The sequence below is a fragment of the Chelonus insularis genome, unplaced genomic scaffold, assembly GCF_013357705.1.
Source record: "Chelonus insularis isolate UGA/USDA-ARS -01 unplaced genomic scaffold, ASM1335770v1 contig_384_pilon, whole genome shotgun sequence".
Lineage (NCBI taxonomy): Eukaryota > Metazoa > Arthropoda > Insecta > Hymenoptera > Braconidae > Chelonus > Chelonus insularis.
Genome location: NW_023276541.1, coordinates 339,002 through 357,731, shown reverse-complemented (window position 1 = coordinate 357,731; position 18,730 = coordinate 339,002). Strand labels below are relative to the sequence as shown.

Here is an 18,730-nt window from a genome sequence, read left to right as displayed (position 1 = left end):
AAAAAAAACATGATAATCATCATAATAATAACTGGATCAATTGTTACATTCTATGGCTACTTAATTTTAATCTTGAATATTTTGATGACAATTATCAAGCATTTTTAACTTTTTACCTAACTCCAATATTAGTGACCAACTTTTTATCTAATTCTATATAAGTAGAAGTTCACAACAAATACTTTATTAATGAATATTTCCATAAAGATTTTTTTTTTCTACAAATTCAATCAATAACTGATTAAAAAATGAGAATGAATTCATTTAATCATTGTTTATACTCATACGATAAATGAAAAAGGAAACTATAAAAATGTAGAAGTAATACATTAAATATTAAAGCAGTAAAAAATGACTTTCTTTAATAATCAATCATATCCGTGACGGTAAATAGTAATAAATATGCAAGCAATAATTAGTTGTTTTTATTTATCAGCATATGGGCGAGATAATTTATGAGCTATGTGAAATGTTTTTAATAAGGAATTAATATTTAATTCATAACTTAGTCTTATCAGTATCTAAGAAAAAATGACAAATAAAAAATTATTCAAATGATCATAAAAGAAATACTTTTAGCTACAAAAGATTTTCAAAAGAAATCTATTATGTATTCAATTGTCAAGACTATAGATAGAATTTATAAACAGAGATCACTAAGTAAAAGTAAATAAAGCATTAGAAGCTTCTGCCTTAATTTTAAAGTGCTTTGTCCCACGCTGTAAACATGACTAATAAAGTAAAACTTGTTCTCACGCAAATGCTATAACGACTTTACCAGTACATCAGTCTTTGAATGCTCCATATTAAACACTTTCGTAAGTCTAGGAATGTCATATAAGCATAAAAGAGTACGAATTAAAACCACAAGGGTGTAAAATGCTAAATAGATTTATAATAGGTCAGATTTGCATTCATTGATGAAAGCTGTAGGCGAACTTGTTAGGGACTCACTCAACGGAAAACGTGGATAATCAAGCATTGTGACGATCGTTATAACAATTGTTGGTTTCGTTTGGTCTTTTAGAATTTTTTTTACAAGAAAATGGGAGGGTTGCAGCTGGATTCTGCTTGTTTGAGCTGTACTGGGTGTACTACTACACGCCTTAGCCAATCCCATGACGTTACCTTTACGCCTAGATATACAAATATTGTTATGATGACGATGAACGCTAGACACACTCGCGTTTTAACTCGGAACAAGATCAGACGTGTTTGGGCGTTCGTGTACGTTCATCATTTTTAATTGGTGAATATTTTTTTTTTATTATTTGTATACCTCCATTAATAACAATTCATTGATTCATTGATAATCATCATGGATTAAGTGATTTAGGAATCATTAATTTTAGCTATGATTCTTGAACATCAAAACATTATTTTTCAATTAGTATATTTATTAATAATCAAATGATAAATTATCATTGACATTCAACTAATGCTGCTAATTGTTAAATTCGATTATTTTAAAAGTATTCCAATCGTTAAGTAATTCATTAATAGACTAACATTTGTGCAAATAGTTTATCACAGTTTCAATCAAATTAAAAACGAGGAGAAAATTTTTTCTTATCATAATTTTATAAATTGTGAAATTTACACTTATACTTGGAAAAAATACGTGTTCTATCAAGCGGAAGTGGTTACTGATGATATTCCATTTCGTTCTCCAGGACATAGTGGCTGATGGATGCGGTAAGAACTTGTAAATATTACGAACATTTGAAAGGAGACGCCAAGAGAAGGAAGGAAAAGCGTAAGCTAATTCGAGTGTTGGAAAAGAGATAAGAAATTCTCTGACTCTCTAGTGCGCGCACATATCGCAAAAGGGAACACCAGACGGGGATAGTTGATGAGTGCATGGGGCAAGTTTGTCAGTCCCTGAAGAGCAACCAGTTTCGGAACTGAACTCTATCTGGTTGTTAGCCATTTAATTACTATTATTATCCTCATCCTAAATGGAATAAACATCAACAACAATTGTTTGTGAGTGCAAAATTGAAAATTCAGCTTGCGTCAATAAAACTATTTTCAAAGACTTTGATTGAGTTTAAAAGCACGTACGAATGAGAATTCAAGCTCATAAATATCTCATCGATAGTATATTTTTAAGTATTTTGCTTTATACTTATTATGGTCACAAAAGAAACTAAAAGTTACAATTAAAAAACTCACTTCTGTTGAAATGGCATAATTCGATGAATAATTTATTCCTTACATTTTGCCTTGCAATGTAAAAAAGGCTGAGTAAAGTTGATAAATAGCAAGAAAAATTGTAAACTTATGAGTGTACATTTGCCTATCCTGCAGTGACTCATCAATCACCATAGACACGTGCTCAAACGTAACTGTCAATATCTCAAGAGTGATCTTTTGATTGCACAGAATGTTAAGAAACTGAACTTAAAAAATTACTAGTCAAGTGTATTGAACTTTAACCAGTGAAAACAAAAAATTCTAAATAAATTTTCAAAAATGAATGCATCTGAGCATCCTTATCCAAGACCTGTAACAATTATCGCAGCAGTATGTGCAATTCTCTTTAGTGTCGTTGGTATCCTTGGTAAGTTCTAGCATCATAATCAATTAATTCATCAATTATTTTCTATCATTCAATAATAAATCTTGAATTCATAAATAATTACAATGACAATTATTTTATTAAATTATTTCATCATCAGTTTGTTATTTGATACCATGATATCTCTTATCAATATGAATTTTACATCGAAATAGTCATTGAAGCAAATTATTGATGTTATATAGAAATATTTGCAATCAATAGCACATTTTTTTAAAATAAAAAGCTGTTTTCAGAGATTGAATACTATAAATAACAATTACATATGAGAGATAGCAAATTGTATTCAAATGTAATCATCTTCAATCGCTAGCATTTTATTTTATAGTAATTAATATTAATAATGATAATGAAATTCATAATAATACTGAATCATATTAATTTATTATATTGCAATTCATACAACTTATTATCAATTCATTAAAACCATCTCTTATCAATGTTTACACTTGGCACAAACTTTTTGTATTAAGTTTTGTATTTGATCTCTCCTGATGTTGTGCTGAATGTAAAGTTTTAATCTGCATATTACAAAATAATGATTATCAACTAATAGTCAATCGGTACAGATGAATAAAAATTGATATAAACAATGAATTTTGAATAATAATGATCACTTTATGTTTGGGATAAATGTTTGTGCATGAAATATATTTCAACAACGAAATAAAATATAAAATAAAAGAAAAAATAAAACATCTAATTATATCAAGTGGTGAACTACGAGTGTGAAACTTGATCTTCATGAACTTCCAGTTATATATCTTGATATCAAGTTAAAATTCCACAGTCACGTATACTCTTTTTGACACTTTACCAGCCGAATGCTGTTAATTTAAATGAATAAATGAAATATTTCTAAAAAAAAACCAAAAAAATGCTCTAATCACCAATTCATGACCATTTCATGCTTGCATGATAATAAAGTAGAAATATGAGACGGGTTTAAGCAAGTTCTTCTAAATGAAAAAAATTAAATTCAAAAATGGTGTTTTTCTACTATAGTATTATTAATTATAATTAAGATAAATTAATTTTAAATAAAATTAGATTCATGATGTCTTCAATTTATTATCTGTGTATGAAATATTGTCATTCTTCATTTTTAAAAAAAATAAAATGTTTTTCTTTATTTTTTATTATTCTTTAAAAAAATAATTAATTTTATTAATTTCAGGCAATGCAGTGACAGTAATTGCATTATTGAAATACACTAGACTACGAAGACACGCAACTACAGCATTTGTTATAAGTCTTAGTGTCTCAGACTTGATTTTCTCAGCTGTGAACCTGCCACTCACAGCTAGCAGATATCTAAATGAAGCATGGGTTCTAGGAGAAACACTCTGTCAAGTATTTCCATTTTTTTTCTACGGTAATGTTGCTGTATCCCTTCTCAGTATGGTCGCCATAACCATCAACAGGTTTGTAATTAGTTTAAAAACAAATTATTATATTTATTTATCGATTAAACACAAGTATAATTAATTAGTCATTAAGTTGATTTTTCCGCTTGAATCGTTAATAAAACTCATTTCAAGATGCTCTACTTGCACATATTCCATGAGTCATCCTAGTCTTTCCTCTCTATAACTCTTTTTATAGCAAGGGGTCAATCCATTTATGTGAGGAACATATGAAGATAATTAATATAATAATAGTTCCAGAAAAAAATTCGTTAAATATCATAAACGCTAACTATATTAAATCTAATTAGAAGCAGTAAAGAAAAAATTTTTGCTTAATATGATGACATAGTTAAAAATCTTCTGACATCTAGAAGGTTATTGCCTTTAAAGTTTTAATAATTAAAGCTTAAGCTTTAATTCAATTATAAATAAATGTATTGTGACATTGATGACACTTTATTGCAAATTTCATTGCCATTATTCATTAATTCTTAACTTTTTTAAAAAATCTGTATTGAATGCTAATTATAACACTTTTCAGCTACTATTGTAAATTTTTTAATGAAAACCATTCAATATAAATATAGTCATAATTAGTAAAAATTATTTAAATATTTTTTCAGGTATGTCCTCATATCTCAATCAGATATTTATGCAAGACTTTATACAACCCGAGGAATAGTAATAATGCTCGTCGTGATTTGGGTATTTAGTTTCTCACTACTACTTCCTCCCCTCACAGGAATATGGGGAACACTTGGACTGGAAGCTAAAACATTCTCATGTACAATTTTGCCTAAAGATGGTAAAAGTCCTAAAAAAATGTTATTTGTGATTGGCTTCATTATTCCTTGCGTTGTAATAATTGTCTCTTACCTCTGTATCTACTGGAAAGTTCGTAAGAGTCGTAAGAATCTGGAAGCACACATGGGCATGCGAAAAAATATCGGCTTTCAACGCCGGGAAGATTCCAGGGTCACGAAACTTATGCTTACCATATTTTTATGTTTTTTGCTCTGCTTTTTACCCCTTATGTTAGTGAACGTGATTGATGACAAGGTTAATGTACCAATTCTACATGTGGTTGCATCTATTTTAGCGTGGGCATCTTCAGTTATTAATCCGTTCATTTATGCTGGCACTAACAAGCTCTATAGAGAAGCTTACAGACAGGTATTGTGCCCGATAACAAGCAGTAAAAGCAACGTTCCTGGTGTAAAACCCACGTGTTCGCATTCAAGCAAAGTTTCATCACCGCAAATCACATGAATTCACTTTCTCTCAATATTTTAAGTTGATCGAAATGATAGAGATAATACTAAAAATTATAGTAAATTAAAATCATTCTTATCAAGAATGAAATAACTTAAAAAAAAGATGATTAATGAAACAACATGAGTTATATGTATAAAAGTATGCAATTTATTTAAAAAATATTGTGCATATCTGGTTATTAACCAGGAACAACTTCTTTGAATTATCTTTTGACTTAATTGTGTTTTGTAATAATTTCTATTATATTTTTTAAATGATTGCTAATCCTTTAGTTAACGTCTATTAAGTTGTTACAAAACATTCAGTACGTTAATTTAATTCCAACATTTGAAACATTCGAAGATAAATGTGTTTATTTATCTGCTCTTGTTATTTTTTACGATTACGCTATGAGTATTTTAAATACTATCTTTTTAAAAAATGTATAATTAATTAGTTTATATAGTACGATTAATTATTTACGCATTGCGAAAAATTATTGCAACAATCAGCCATAAATAATATATAAATGATGAATAAAAATTTATTTTTTTAAATAGATATGTGAACTCTTAATTTTTGTACTTTGATGAGTATATAAGTTTATGGAAATATTCAAATGATGATTCTGTGACGAGTAATAACAAAAAAAGGGAGATGCATAAGATCATGAAATATTCGTGGTATGTAGAAGTGTAAAATAATAAAGCAGTATTACAGTACATTAATTACTGTACTTTTTTTTCATTACATTCCTATAAACTATCAGAAATAAAAAATAAAAAATTTTTAATAAAATTTATAATTAAAATAATAATTAAGTAAATTCTGGACGGAAACAATATTGAGCTTAAAATGTAATTTAAGTAACTGTAAAATAAATCTATATAATACCGTAATAATACATAAAAAAAATGTCTACTATAATAATAGTAAAAAATTTTAAAAATTAGACTAATTTCGTCAGTAGTTGAGTACGGTAACTATAGTTAGCGTATCGTTGAATATAAAACGAACTCTAGAAATATGATATAAATGTTAAAATTCTGTTTTTTTTTTCTATTTTCTTGGAATGCCGATCTTTATTCGAAAACAAGTTTTAATTCAATTCTAACTCAGGCCGGTATGGTTCCGTGATGACTGTGATGGGGCAGATGCCCAGAGTGCTCTATGAACAGAAATAAATCCAAGGTAAATATAAAAATAATTCCGTAAGTTTTTTATTTCTAAATGAAATGAAAAAAATTACTCACCAATCGACTAAGTTCATCAAATGTCGGTCGTTCATCTGTATTTACATGCCAGCATGATAAAAGCACTTCGTAAAGAGGATCTGGCATATCCGGTAGTTGTTTTAGTCTCACAAATTTTTCAACAACAGCTTCTTCGACATCACATTCATCTTCAAGCTCACTATACGGAGTACCACCCATGCTCATCATCTCCCAAATGACAACACCATAAGCCCACACAACCGCTGGGTTGTGCTTTTTATGGCCAAACCGTTCAGGAGCAGTCCAACGAGCTAATTTTAAGTCTTCCAGTGAATGTTTTCCTATACCATAACCCATTATTTTCGGCTCGAAATCATCAGTCAATCCAATACTACGCGCACAAAGATGAGAATGATATATTTTATGAGCATCAAGATAATCAAGTCCACTTGCAATAGAAGCACCAATAGGTAATAATTTCTCTGTAGGAAAAGCATTTCCTGATCTGGCAGCTAATAATCTAGTCTTCAAGTTTTGTGCTGGCATCTCTAAGACAACATAAAGAGTATCAGGAGTTTCACAATTACCTACTAAACTCGCTAAATACTTCATAGTTCCTGCTTTAATACAAGCATCGAGGTCTCTCAGCATGTGTCTCTTTTCTGATGGTCTCAAAGAACCATCTGATATCGAGTGAACAATAACTTTAGAGGATTCTCCATGTGGATGTTGTACAGTGCCACTATGAATTGTTCCAAACCTTCCACGGCGTATGAGAGTAGAATCTACTATAAGAAAATTCTTTGGAATACTCCAGACTTTAGATTTCAAATCTTGATAATGATTTGGTCGCTCTGGAACTTCTTCAGGGATGTAACCCATGTTATCAACTTCATACATTGGACCCTGAAGTGTTAATTCTTGTTGCTCTGGAAGTTTATTCATTCGAATTTGCTCGTGTCTACGTTTTATAACAAAGTAAGAAACGACTGAAACGATCAACAAAGTTCCCAATAAAACTATTGCTACGCAGAGTCCAATAGCAGTTCCATCGAGACCTTGTCTATCCCTTAATCGATTAAACATGAAAGCATGACCTGTAAGATCAGAGTAACTGTACTGAATTTCATTTCTTACTTTTGAAACAAGTGCTATACCAATCTGAGGTCTATCAAAAGGTTTTTCTAAAGGAGCATTATAATAACCACCAACTTTTTGTCCGTCTCCAACAACAAATTGTTTATGATTCATAAACTCTGAAGCCTCAAATTCTCCAGTGATATAATAAAGGAAACCATCCCTGATCGCTTTATCATAGTTAGGATAAGCGATATTATGATCAGTTGGAGGGACAATTCCTGGATAAACAACGATAATTTGATAAACAGTTAATGGTCCGTTCTGACTACTACCTTCAGAAATTTCTATTACCATCTTGGTACCTTCTCTAGAAATTATTTTTGGTACCTCAGGATTATTTGGTGGTCCAATAAGTGTCCAGTCAACAGTATAAGTTGGTTCGCTTTCTTCTTTAGCATTCATAGCAGTAATAGAAATATTATATTGAGTTCCAGGATGTAGATTAGTTATAATAGTATTATCGGAAGATTCTCCTTGTATTTGTACTTGAGTTGGTTGTAATGGGTATGAAGCATATGTTTGTCCAGGTACAGCGCGAACTGTATATGAGGTAATAACGCCATTAGTAATATCTGGGCGTTCCCAAGTAATATATAACGATGTAGTCTGCCTCTGTACTACATTGAGCCTTTTTGGTGGGCTTGAACCTTTTTGACCAGTTTCGTAGACACTAACTGAATCTTCAGAGCCGCAAAATGAACTTTTATCACCTATACATGTGTTTGAACACCCATTGGAAGGGCTTCCACTTCCATATCTGCTCATACAATAACATAATTGACCTTTCATAAGACCTGCATACCTAAATTATTAAAAAATATTATTTTTAGATTTAAAATAATGTGAATGGATATTAATAAATTTTATTAATTTAACTTACATGTAATATCGATTCTTGCACTCTTTGGTACATTCACTTGGTTTACTAGGATAATTTAAAGCGAGCAAAGGGGATTCAGATTCTTCAGAATTTTTATAACATCCTTTATACGAATCCTTTGCTGATACAAAACCAATAGTAAATAGTAGCCAGATAGTATTCATGATTGGACTGTTTATACTTTAATATTGTAACAAATTGTTAGTTTAAGTCACTTTAATAAAAAATTCTAAAGACAATAAAAACTTCAAGACATTCTTTACAGGTGAGCAATGCAAATGTGACTTGGTGAGTCAATGTATGAGCTAATGTTATGAAGAAGAGGTTAACATAATGCTCAGTCGACAAAAATACTGATCGAACCTATCATATCATCATTTAATTTTTTTGAATACTTAAAAGACATTCGTTATCACATGTTTTGAAAATACATTATTAAAAATGCCACGCGACAACTGCATGACTCCTGGGTGCGGTTGTTTATAATCTGACAGTAGTTTGTTCATAATAAATCCACGTAACACTTGGAAAGCAATTTTTTACTCATGCTTAACTCATTTACTGACTTAAATTTATAATTCACGAGTACTTATGAGGTATTAATCTTTCAAAAAAGCTTTTATTTGTACAGAAAATTGTTTTAAGTACGTAAATTAACTAGAATATTTTGTTATAAAAATAATTTTACTACATAATAAAAAAAATTTAGTAGCCCCCTACTGGTGTATAGTTGAAACCTCAGAGGATAACGCTCCCTATGGCGCGAAATGTTAGAAATATGAAACTTTTCAAGATTGGAAATCAACAAATGAAAATTCTTATACTTCATCAAATATAAATTAGCAATGAATTTATAAAAAGTGCTAAATATCATGAATAACAAACTTTTTTATTAAATCAAAAAAACTTTTAATTGTTGGCCACAAATAATTAATTGTAAGTTTTAAACGACCGTAAAAATCGTCGTTTTTTTTTTATTTAAAATATTTTCAGTGAATAAAAAAAGAGGTTAATTAAGATATTAAGTATTACTTTTAACTCGAAAAAATAATAAACAACGATAATTCATTAGAACTTTTCAGGTTTAAGGAAACGTGTTATTTACTTATTCATATTAATTATGTAACTTAAAAAATCTTGATAATATCACGTAATGAACTCATGACCTACAAAGGATTAAATTATTGTTAGGTTAAAGGTATTTGACCTATTTTGTTTGTTTTTGTAATTCAGTCTACCCAGAGCTTGTAAAATTCACTGTTCTTAATTTAATAACAGTAAATCAAAGATAAAAATCACAGACATTATGATTTAATCATGTCAAGCTACGTCAAACGAGTAGCTCAACAATAATGATCTTAACGACAGGTAAAACCTGTGACCTCTAACACCTATCTTTGCTTCAATCATCATAAAGAATGACTTAATGGATTTATCACTTCAACCCTTAAAAATCAATTGTTTGTAGTGTTAAAACATTGTCTTTCGCTGTTACACTGATAAAACGTATTAATTTTTTATTTACAATTGCAATTTATTTTAATTAATATTTACATTTAAACTTTTTTTTATTATTTCAGAATGGAGACATAATGAAATCGATTTAAAATTTTGATATAAAAACAAGATTGATGATAATCCAATGATATTGATAAAAAGTTTCAGTATTTAATAATCGTTGGACAATCAACTTTTATGATTTTTCTCATATTATCAACAAATTGTGTTATAAAAAACACTCAAGTAGTTCAAAGAATGGAAAGAAAAGTTTATTTTTTATTATACGAATGAAAGCAAAATTCTTCCTAAAAATGGGAAATAAAAGCACAAATTGCAGATATAACCATTTAAAAACTGATATCTTAGTAAATATACGTTGTAGCTCTAAATTTTCAAGCAATTATGCCGTAAAATTTATAAAATGACTTTTATGCATGTTTTAGAATTTCATAACGATCATATATATTCAAGGTCATTCTACTTGAAAGAATGATCGAGGACAAGCGTGAAGATATTATCACTTATCAATCATATGTAAGAGCTTTTTTCTCACATTCAATAGTTATATTTTTTGTTCTAAGTAAAGACATTTTTTTTCGTTCAAAATGATGATTGATTCAGCCTAGAAAAAAATTTCTTAGTGACCTAGTAATCCTAAAGAATCATTTTATATTATTAATGTTGGTATATTAAGATATTCGTGTGTGAAAGACAATTTATTCTAATGCACGTAATTATTTCATATCAGCTTATTAAGGGTTGAAATAGTTTAACAAGTAATCATCGGTATTGCTGCTATCGCTTGAGATAATTATATTGCTTTGTGCTCATTTTCCTCAAATAAATTCACATTGTGAAAGAGCAACATTTTTAGATTAGCTATTCTTTGAAAATAAATGCATCAATTTTTACAATTTAAATTTTATTCAAATTTCTAACTCGTTTATTTAAATTTATATTTTTCTGAATCAACTTTGCTTCAATAAACTAAACAGTTTAAAAGAATTTTTTACATAAAAGTAATTATTTCAACCGATTTCTCACGCAACAACTGCTGTTGATAGCTAAATAGTTTTATATTTGAATAATATATAACGTGTACCTTTATATATTATGTCAACAAACACTTATGATTCATACTATATGTTCCCTAGTCATAAAAAAAAAAAAACAAACCGTGAAACTAGAGTCTAGGGCGCAAGTCTCTGCTGAACCTTCTCCAGGTGGAGGAGGTCTTGGGCGTCGTGGAAGTCACGCAAAGCTTACAAAAGGTTTGGGGAACCCAGTATTACATCCGCGTCCAATCAGTCAGTCTACAAAATGAATTTCCCCACTATAGTCATCATAGTGTGCCTCCAAGAATTTCTGTTTCTTTCAAGTATTGCTATAACTAGTTCACAAAGAACAAATGCTCGACAAGGAGTCACTAGGATGTCACCAACTGTTACGATTCCTGGACAAGGAACAATTATTGGAAAAGAAGTGAGAATTTTTTTATTTTATCTCTATTTTGTTCTTGATTATTTTTCTAATACTATTTGTAATTTTATACAAATCTTTTTTTTCTTCATGATATCTTGCTCATACTTCATGATATCATTATATCAATTGATTTTTTCCCATAGATTCTTTTCGCAAGACCGCAAAAAGTAACAGCATATCTTGGAATTCCTTATGCTCTTCCTCCAGTAGGACCAAGACGATTTGCTCCACCAGTAACAGATCCCTTAGAGTCATGGGAGGACCAGAAAAATGCTACCAAATTTGCTCCTTCTTGTTTACAAGCCGTTGGAATGATAAAGTATCATGAGAAACTATACAGAAATCTTCTTCCAAGAAATATGGAAGATCCTGGAGTAGATGAAGACTGCCTTTACCTAAATATATTTATACCTGATGGTAAGAAATAATTTTTTTATTTTTCAATAATTTAATTTAAAATGAAAGATTACAATTCAACATATTATATCTAACTTTTCTACAGACTTACGAAATAGTGTAATAAAAAATATTTTAGTTTAGATTTTTAACTATTTCTATGAAAAAAATCAAGACTCAGTAGTTCATAATCTAGATCACAATCTCATCAATCATTTAATTTTATTTCACTTTTTCCTAATCAAACTTTGAAATAACAATTACAGTAATTTGTCGAATAGTTTTATTTCAGAATAGTACGAATAGTCAGATAATATTCATCAGAAGTCAAAGACTTGAAAATCTCCAAGTTCAGGGACATAAATCACACACAAATTCTGAAAATTTTCCCATACGATTTTAGGATGTAATAGTAATAATCCTCATTCGTCGTGTAGTGCATACCAAACAATCGCGTGACCTACAGTCAAAACGGAATAAAGCCCGCGTTCCTCGTATTTTCTTCGTAACATAAAAGCATATACGTGTGTCATGGTACAAGAGTCCATAGGTTTCTGAATATTATTGCTTTGGATAAGCAAGAGATCAACGTTGGAATAAACGATGCGGGAAATATCCAAACATTTATGATGTTAACGACAATCTTGGATCATTGAATTTCTGTCACGACAATTTTCTTCGATCTACTAAAGGATCTTCGAGGACGATCTTTATCTTAATTATTCACCTTTGCTTTAAATACATCAGGAGAATTTCGCCAGAAATTACAAATTTATAAATAGAATTGATGACAGCATTTCTAATACAAATGATTTTATTTTATTATACTTAGAAAAAGTAAAATTTTGTATACATGTTAGGTTTTTTTTATTCCTGATAATTATCGCGAGAAAAACGTTGTAATTTGAACGTAGCTTGATCTCCACCTTTCAAAATTAAGCTTAATAACACAACACATGCGAAGTATATAAAAGCTAGACCATATATCTAAGAGAAAAAATATTATGTCGACCTGGATAATTTTTATTCAGATAATGAATTTAAAAAGTAGTTTATTTATTTTTTATGACATTTCAGACAATTGTTCTAGAATGGTTAAAAATAATTCATTACTCTTTTTAACTCGTATATTAGTGAAGAAAATTTGAAATACTTATCATAAATTTGCATTTTTATTTATCAAATACATAAAACGTTTTGAATCGCTATTTATATAATACTTTAAACAAACGATAAAAATTTGTTGAAATACTTTTATCAATATTTGAGATTATTTTTTTCTTTAAATTATGATATCGTGTTTGAAAAGGAAAAAAGATGTTTTTCAAAAAAAGAATAAATTTAATAATCCTTTTTCAAAAGTATATTACCAGAAAGATTTAATAAGTTTTTAGTATAATCGTTAATTTCAACACAGAAAATTTTAGGAGACTCTTAAACTTTCGCTGAAAGTTTTTCTTTCATATGCGCGAACAAACATAACAGTGAAAAATTAATGGGATAAAATTATTGCTTCTAATTGATAATTATTTCACTTAAATTTTATGAAGATTTCAGAACTTTAGAAAACTTTTTTAATTATTTATCGCAGCTTTTATTTCCGCAAACTTCATTATTGTCCAAACTTAACATATAATTTGTTTGAAAATGTACAACAGTGTATAAACATCTAGAGTGGATGGGTTTATATAAACTACATTTAATTAATAATTACGTTAACTATTGATTAATCTATTCGCGGTAATTGCACATGAAAGACATGTCTTTTTTTTGTCTTTTAGAAAAATTCAGAGAAAATTTTTGTTAAATTGAGCAACACTGACTGACATATGTCATGTTTTAATTTCATTGTGCTCTGAAATTATAGAAAATTCCTACCGACTTGTGTAATTAATAGATAAAAATTTTTATTGAGTAGCCCATTACATTAATAATCTTAAGAAGTAGGAATAATTGTTTTCTTCTTCCTGAGAAGGAAACAAATTATCTTAATGAAAAATAACAAGTCAACATTATCAACAAATTGCAAGCCATATTACTCAGTTTAACATTAAATCAATAACATTGAATCAATTTTTCTTACTCTTAAAATGTTACAAGATTATTGAACATGATTATTAGATTATTTTTTAAAATCAGTTCAATAATATAGAAAAATAATTTCAGTTTGAAATGACAGGTACTAATAGACTTAATCAAGATTTTACTCCAATAATTGTATTAAATGGGAGTAATTTTTCTTGTCATGAGAACAAGGAAAAAGATATTATACGAAGTAATGCTTCATTAAGACACTGAAAGCTGTGAACAATGATCCTTTCAATTAAACGAAAAATTCTTTTATACATTACTTCATGAAATATTATCCATTCATTTCATTGATTTAACTTTTTAAATTTTCCACATTTTTTGATTTACATCGAAATATACTGAAATAAAATTATTTTCCAGAAGAAAGTTTTATTTTTGAACTGATTTTATCAATCTTATACAATATATAGAGATAATCTAAAAAAATCTGATTAAAATTGAAAAATATCATGACATCAACATAATTTCTAATCTAGTAGTGATAATTGAACACGACATCAACCAAAATAACATCAATGAAAGAATGAAATCTCTCACTAGCAGAACATATTGAAGCCATCAAAAAAATTCAATCGGAGAAAAGTGATTTTTCGTAGTTAAGTAGCGGAAAGTATTAACAAAGAAAAAGATTAAGAAGACAACAGTCGGAAATAAAAAAAATACGACTACGCAATTCGGCATGTAATTGACGTTCGAACCCCCTGGGGGGTGAAAGAATGGTCGATACTAGTATAGAAGTAACGGAGTATAACTGGTGCAGCCAGTGGCACGCGATCTTTTAGGGCCAGCGAAGATGTCGAGATACGATTCGAGTCACGAAGCCTTGGTCTTCCATTACTTTTGTAAGCCCCAGGGTGGGTTTAGTCGACTAGATCATTTGCCGCACCCTTTTAACTTGAGAGTAAGATGAATTCATTGGGCTTAATGCCTCTAGGGAGGGAACTCGACAAAGCATAACTAACGTTAACCCTCACACACCTTCATATATAATAGATTAGATCATACATTCGAGATAAACGTTCATTTACAAATCAGCTCAAGGACATTGCGCCTTTAGATTCCAAAGACTCTTGAGAAATTGAAATTATTTCAATCACAAAAATGGCATTATAAAAAAGTCGATTAAGAAAATAAAGACGTAGGTTTGTACAGGAGACAGACAAGTGTTAAATGAGGAAATGATGGCTTCAGGAGCTTCCTGATCGATTAGCTGTTGATTGAATTAATATACTGATGGATCTCGATAGCCTCGGGAATATATAATCATTCGTGAAGAAGCCCTGATGTTTTGACAAGGGTGAAGTAACATTAATATTGATATAGTTATCCACCAGAGATTAATCTACCGGAAATGACTTAGTAAATTGTAATATTGGAAATAAGGTGGCTTTGCATTACACAAAATTTTTTTTTTACGTTTTCTAGTGTATTGTGGGAAAAAAGTAATTATTTATTTATTGATTTTAGCTGTAGAACAATCACCAAAGGAGGGCTGGCCTGTTATGGTTTGGTTCCATGGTGGAGACTTTAACACCGGTACTCCAGCTATTTGGGACGCCACTACTTTTGTTAATAAGAAAGAGGTGAAATTTTAACTTAAATTTTAATATTTAATGATAACTGATATTCTGCAGATTATATAGCTTGAAATATAAATGCTTCAAGCGATAAAATGGGGTTAATATTTAATAAGTCTAGGATAGTAAAAGATTATTTATATTCTAAATGAACATATGGGAATGAATATTTTCTGAAAGTTTTGGAATATAAATATCTACATTATGTCAAGTTTTTTTGTTGATTGATTCGACAAAAAAATGAAAAATAAAATTAATAATTACTTAAAAAAATATTTTTTGATACAAAAAACTTATATGGCAGCTCAAGAAGGATTCCTTAGTTACTCTAGACTATACAACTATCTGATAATCTTCAATTTCTAATAGTAAATAAGATCGATAATAAAAACAAAAAAATGCATTGTAATGTTTAGTTGCAAGCTAAGATACCAAGGAAGATCAGATTTTTTTAATAATTATTTTGAATTGTTTGGATGTCTGAGAGTCTTCAGAATTGAATAGAAGTCAATAATTGGTACAAAGAAACTATCTAGACTTCTGACAATATCAGAATCAATGAACATAAAAACTATTAGCCCTCGTTAAATTACCTCTTCTGTTAAATTCCAATGAATTATAAACTCTTTATATAAAATAATTTGATCTTAAAATCATAAAGTTATGCTAAATGACATCCTTCACCGATGCATATATTTTTAGCAACACTAATCAAAAATCAATGTCCTGACAAAAGAGTTCAAGGCTGATAAAAAAAAATTAATTCTTATTCTTTTTTAATAATAATTTCCTTCCTATCATTTATAGATTCTAGTCGTCACGGTAGCATATCGCCTGAATATCTTTGGATTTTTTACAACAGCTGATGCAGAAGCGCCAGGAAATTATGGAATGCTTGACCAAGTTGCGGCTTTGGATTGGATTCAAAAGAACATCGAGCTTTTTGGTGGATCTCCAAGTAATGTAGTGATTGCTGGACATAATGCTGGAGCAATTAGTGTAGGATTACACATCGTAAGTCCACTAAGCAAAGGGAAGTTTGCCAAAGCCATGGCCATGAGTGGAGATCCTATAGAAACAGTGAGAACACCTGAAATGGAGTTGACTGTGTTGAAAGAAATTGCTAGTATCTTTGATCACTGCAATTTTAAACCTACATCAGCATTTATAGAATGTCTTCGAAGTGTACCTGCTCATATTTTACTTAACCGGACAGCACACATTGAATCTTGGGGTCCAATCGTCGATCTCGACACCAATAATTCATCAGCTCCATTCCTACCGAAGCATCCACGATTTATTTTAGAAGACGAAGACTTTAATGCCGTGCCTCTGATGACTGGATATACCAGCCACGAACTATCTTTAGCTTATATAGAAGAAAATTCTAATGATGATGGAACATTAACAATAGATAAATTTGAAAGTAAAATCACAGATGAAATTTTGGCTTCTATCAATATTCCCTTTGATAATACTAGCAACTGTGAGCCTAAGCCTAATATGGTTGCTGAAGCAGTGTTATTTTTTTACAGACCTTATCCACCATCAGATGATCCAATGCTTTTAAGAAATAAATATTTAGCTTTACAAACAGAAAAAAACTATGCATCAAGTATAATTTTTTTTGCTTCTAAAGTCTCCAAGAAAGCAAAAGTATTTGTTTATCGGTTTGATTATAGATCTACTACTCCATATGTAGTTAAAGATGTTCCAGAGTGGGCGGGTGTTCCTCACATGTTTGAGCTTCCTTTTGTCTGGGGTTTGCCAAATATGCTTGGTAGTAAAATGGGTTGGAGTGTCAGTGATAGAAATCTTGCTGATGCTATGATGACAATGATTGAAAGTTTTATTAGAACTGGGCATCCATCGTTGAATAGTATAAAATGGGATCCATTTACTGAAAAATTACCAGGTCTTCTTACTATTAATAGAACATTCAGTAACAGCGATGTTAATGCTATTGATCATAGAATGCTCGCATTCTGGAATGATTATTATCCACGTCTAATCGTAGAATCTCTGGATAATTGTTGTAATAGTACAAGTGCCGCTGTGACATATCTAAATATAAATTGGAAACTGTCTATTACTTCTAATGTGATTGTTATAGCAATAATAAATTTATTTCATGTCTAAAAATGATTATGTAGATTAATTTAATTGAATAAAAAATAAAGAAATTTAATTTTTTCAAGATATGCTAAATATTAATTGTCAAACTATTGCAAGTTGTGTAATTATTGTTGATGTAGAATTAAACTTATGATGGTTAAACTATTTAATCTTAATACAAGCATTAGTAATTGACTATTTAACAAGAAAATTTTATTTTATATCTTAAATTTTTTTATTTGAACTGAAAATGATATTGAAACAATGTTTTACTTTTCAATATTTGTAGATATTTTAAAAACATAATGAACATAAGATAGTAAAATTATCAATTTGTTATTTATCTTTCTTATAATACATGAATATGTATTTTTATATTTATAACAAAGATATTAACAACTAAAATTCGATTTTAGGTAGTTTTAAATGTTGTAAAAATATTCTACAGTAATATTATTTTAAATATAATAAAATGATGAATCTATAACTACAAAAAAACTATTTATTTTTTTTTTCAAACCATTTAATATAATCATTATTCAATTAAAAATAATATTTCAAACTAACGAGCACAAAGAAAGTATATTAAAACTGTGACTTACAACAAAAATACAATTTTTGTTTAACATCGAAAAAATTGTCATGGTTTTAATGTTAATAATAGTAAAAAAATGATAACATATAAAATGCTACAATTTATACATTTCCAACTTACTAAAAATATATATTCGAAGAATAAAATGCGTTTTAATAAGATTAATAATAAAGAGCTGTTATTTAAACAGAAATATAATTATTATAGTAAGACAATAAGGTAACAGTCAATTACTAGTGCATTTTAAAAATCGGTGCCTTAACCTTAAGCGTAAAGAGAAATAAATAATGAATGAAAGATAAACGAAAAATTTTAACATTTACTGAATTTTTATTATTTGCGTCAATACGGAGAGATATAGAAAAACATATATTGTTTGAGAAACAAACGGTTGATAACTTATGAATATTTTGATACTTTGATAATAATAATCATTGTAGGTATCGTCTATATATAATAATAATTATAATTATAATTATTATATTATATATTAGAG

General features: G+C 29.0%; 3 protein-coding genes across 4 annotated transcripts; 2 read left to right on the top strand and 1 right to left on the bottom strand.

Moving 5' to 3' along the window:
• The first annotated feature begins 1,153 nt into the window (after positions 1-1,153).
• Positions 1,154-5,972, top strand: Tre1 (Trapped in endoderm 1). 2 transcript variants are annotated; one of them, XM_035084286.1, is made up of 4 exons: positions 1,187-1,249; positions 1,674-2,563; positions 3,759-4,005; positions 4,614-5,972. In XM_035084286.1, the coding sequence occupies exons 2-4, from the start codon at positions 2,476-2,478 to the stop codon at positions 5,257-5,259; spliced, it is 981 nt and encodes a 326-aa protein (XP_034940177.1). In that variant the 5' UTR covers positions 1,187-1,249; positions 1,674-2,475; the 3' UTR covers positions 5,260-5,972. The 2 variants fall into 2 exon arrangements, with proteins under 2 accessions (XP_034940178.1, XP_034940177.1); XM_035084287.1 differs by having other exon boundaries at positions 1,154-2,563.
• On the bottom strand, positions 5,904-9,197 carry Wsck (tyrosine-protein kinase Wsck). Its single transcript, XM_035084281.1, has 3 exons — positions 8,479-9,197; positions 6,498-8,400; positions 5,904-6,412 (listed from the first exon to the last, which is right to left on the bottom strand). The coding sequence occupies exons 1-3, from the start codon at positions 8,640-8,642 to the stop codon at positions 6,344-6,346; spliced, it is 2,136 nt and encodes a 711-aa protein (XP_034940172.1). The 5' UTR covers positions 8,643-9,197; the 3' UTR covers positions 5,904-6,343.
• A 1,819-nt stretch (positions 9,198-11,016) lies between these two features.
• Positions 11,017-17,815, top strand: LOC118067504 (carboxylesterase 5A). The gene is made up of 4 exons (XM_035084263.1): positions 11,017-11,460; positions 11,604-11,877; positions 15,415-15,530; positions 16,332-17,815. The coding sequence occupies exons 1-4, from the start codon at positions 11,299-11,301 to the stop codon at positions 17,661-17,663; spliced, it is 1,884 nt and encodes a 627-aa protein (XP_034940154.1). The 5' UTR covers positions 11,017-11,298; the 3' UTR covers positions 17,664-17,815.
• The last annotated feature ends 915 nt before the right edge of the window (positions 17,816-18,730 follow it).

Coding starts and splice junctions, on each gene's coding strand:
- Tre1 (XM_035084287.1), top strand. CDS start 2,476: ATGAATGCATCTGAGCATCCTTATCCAAGACCTGTAACAATTATCGCA. Junction 2,564..3,758: donor TAGTGTCGTTGGTATCCTTG/GTAAGTTCTAGC, acceptor TATTAATTTCAG/GCAATGCAGTGACAGTAATT. Junction 4,006..4,613: donor GTCGCCATAACCATCAACAG/GTTTGTAATTAG, acceptor ATATTTTTTCAG/GTATGTCCTCATATCTCAAT.
- Wsck (XM_035084281.1), bottom strand. CDS start 8,642: ATGAATACTATCTGGCTACTATTTACTATTGGTTTTGTATCAGCAAAG. Junction 8,401..8,478: donor TGCAAGAATCGATATTACAT/GTAAGTTAAATT, acceptor TTAATAATTTAG/GTATGCAGGTCTTATGAAAG. Junction 6,413..6,497: donor TTGATGAACTTAGTCGATTG/GTGAGTAATTTT, acceptor TTCTGTTCATAG/AGCACTCTGGGCATCTGCCC.
- LOC118067504 (XM_035084263.1), top strand. CDS start 11,299: ATGAATTTCCCCACTATAGTCATCATAGTGTGCCTCCAAGAATTTCTG. Junction 11,878..15,414: donor AAATATATTTATACCTGATG/GTAAGAAATAAT, acceptor TATTGATTTTAG/CTGTAGAACAATCACCAAAG. Junction 15,531..16,331: donor CTTTTGTTAATAAGAAAGAG/GTGAAATTTTAA, acceptor TATCATTTATAG/ATTCTAGTCGTCACGGTAGC.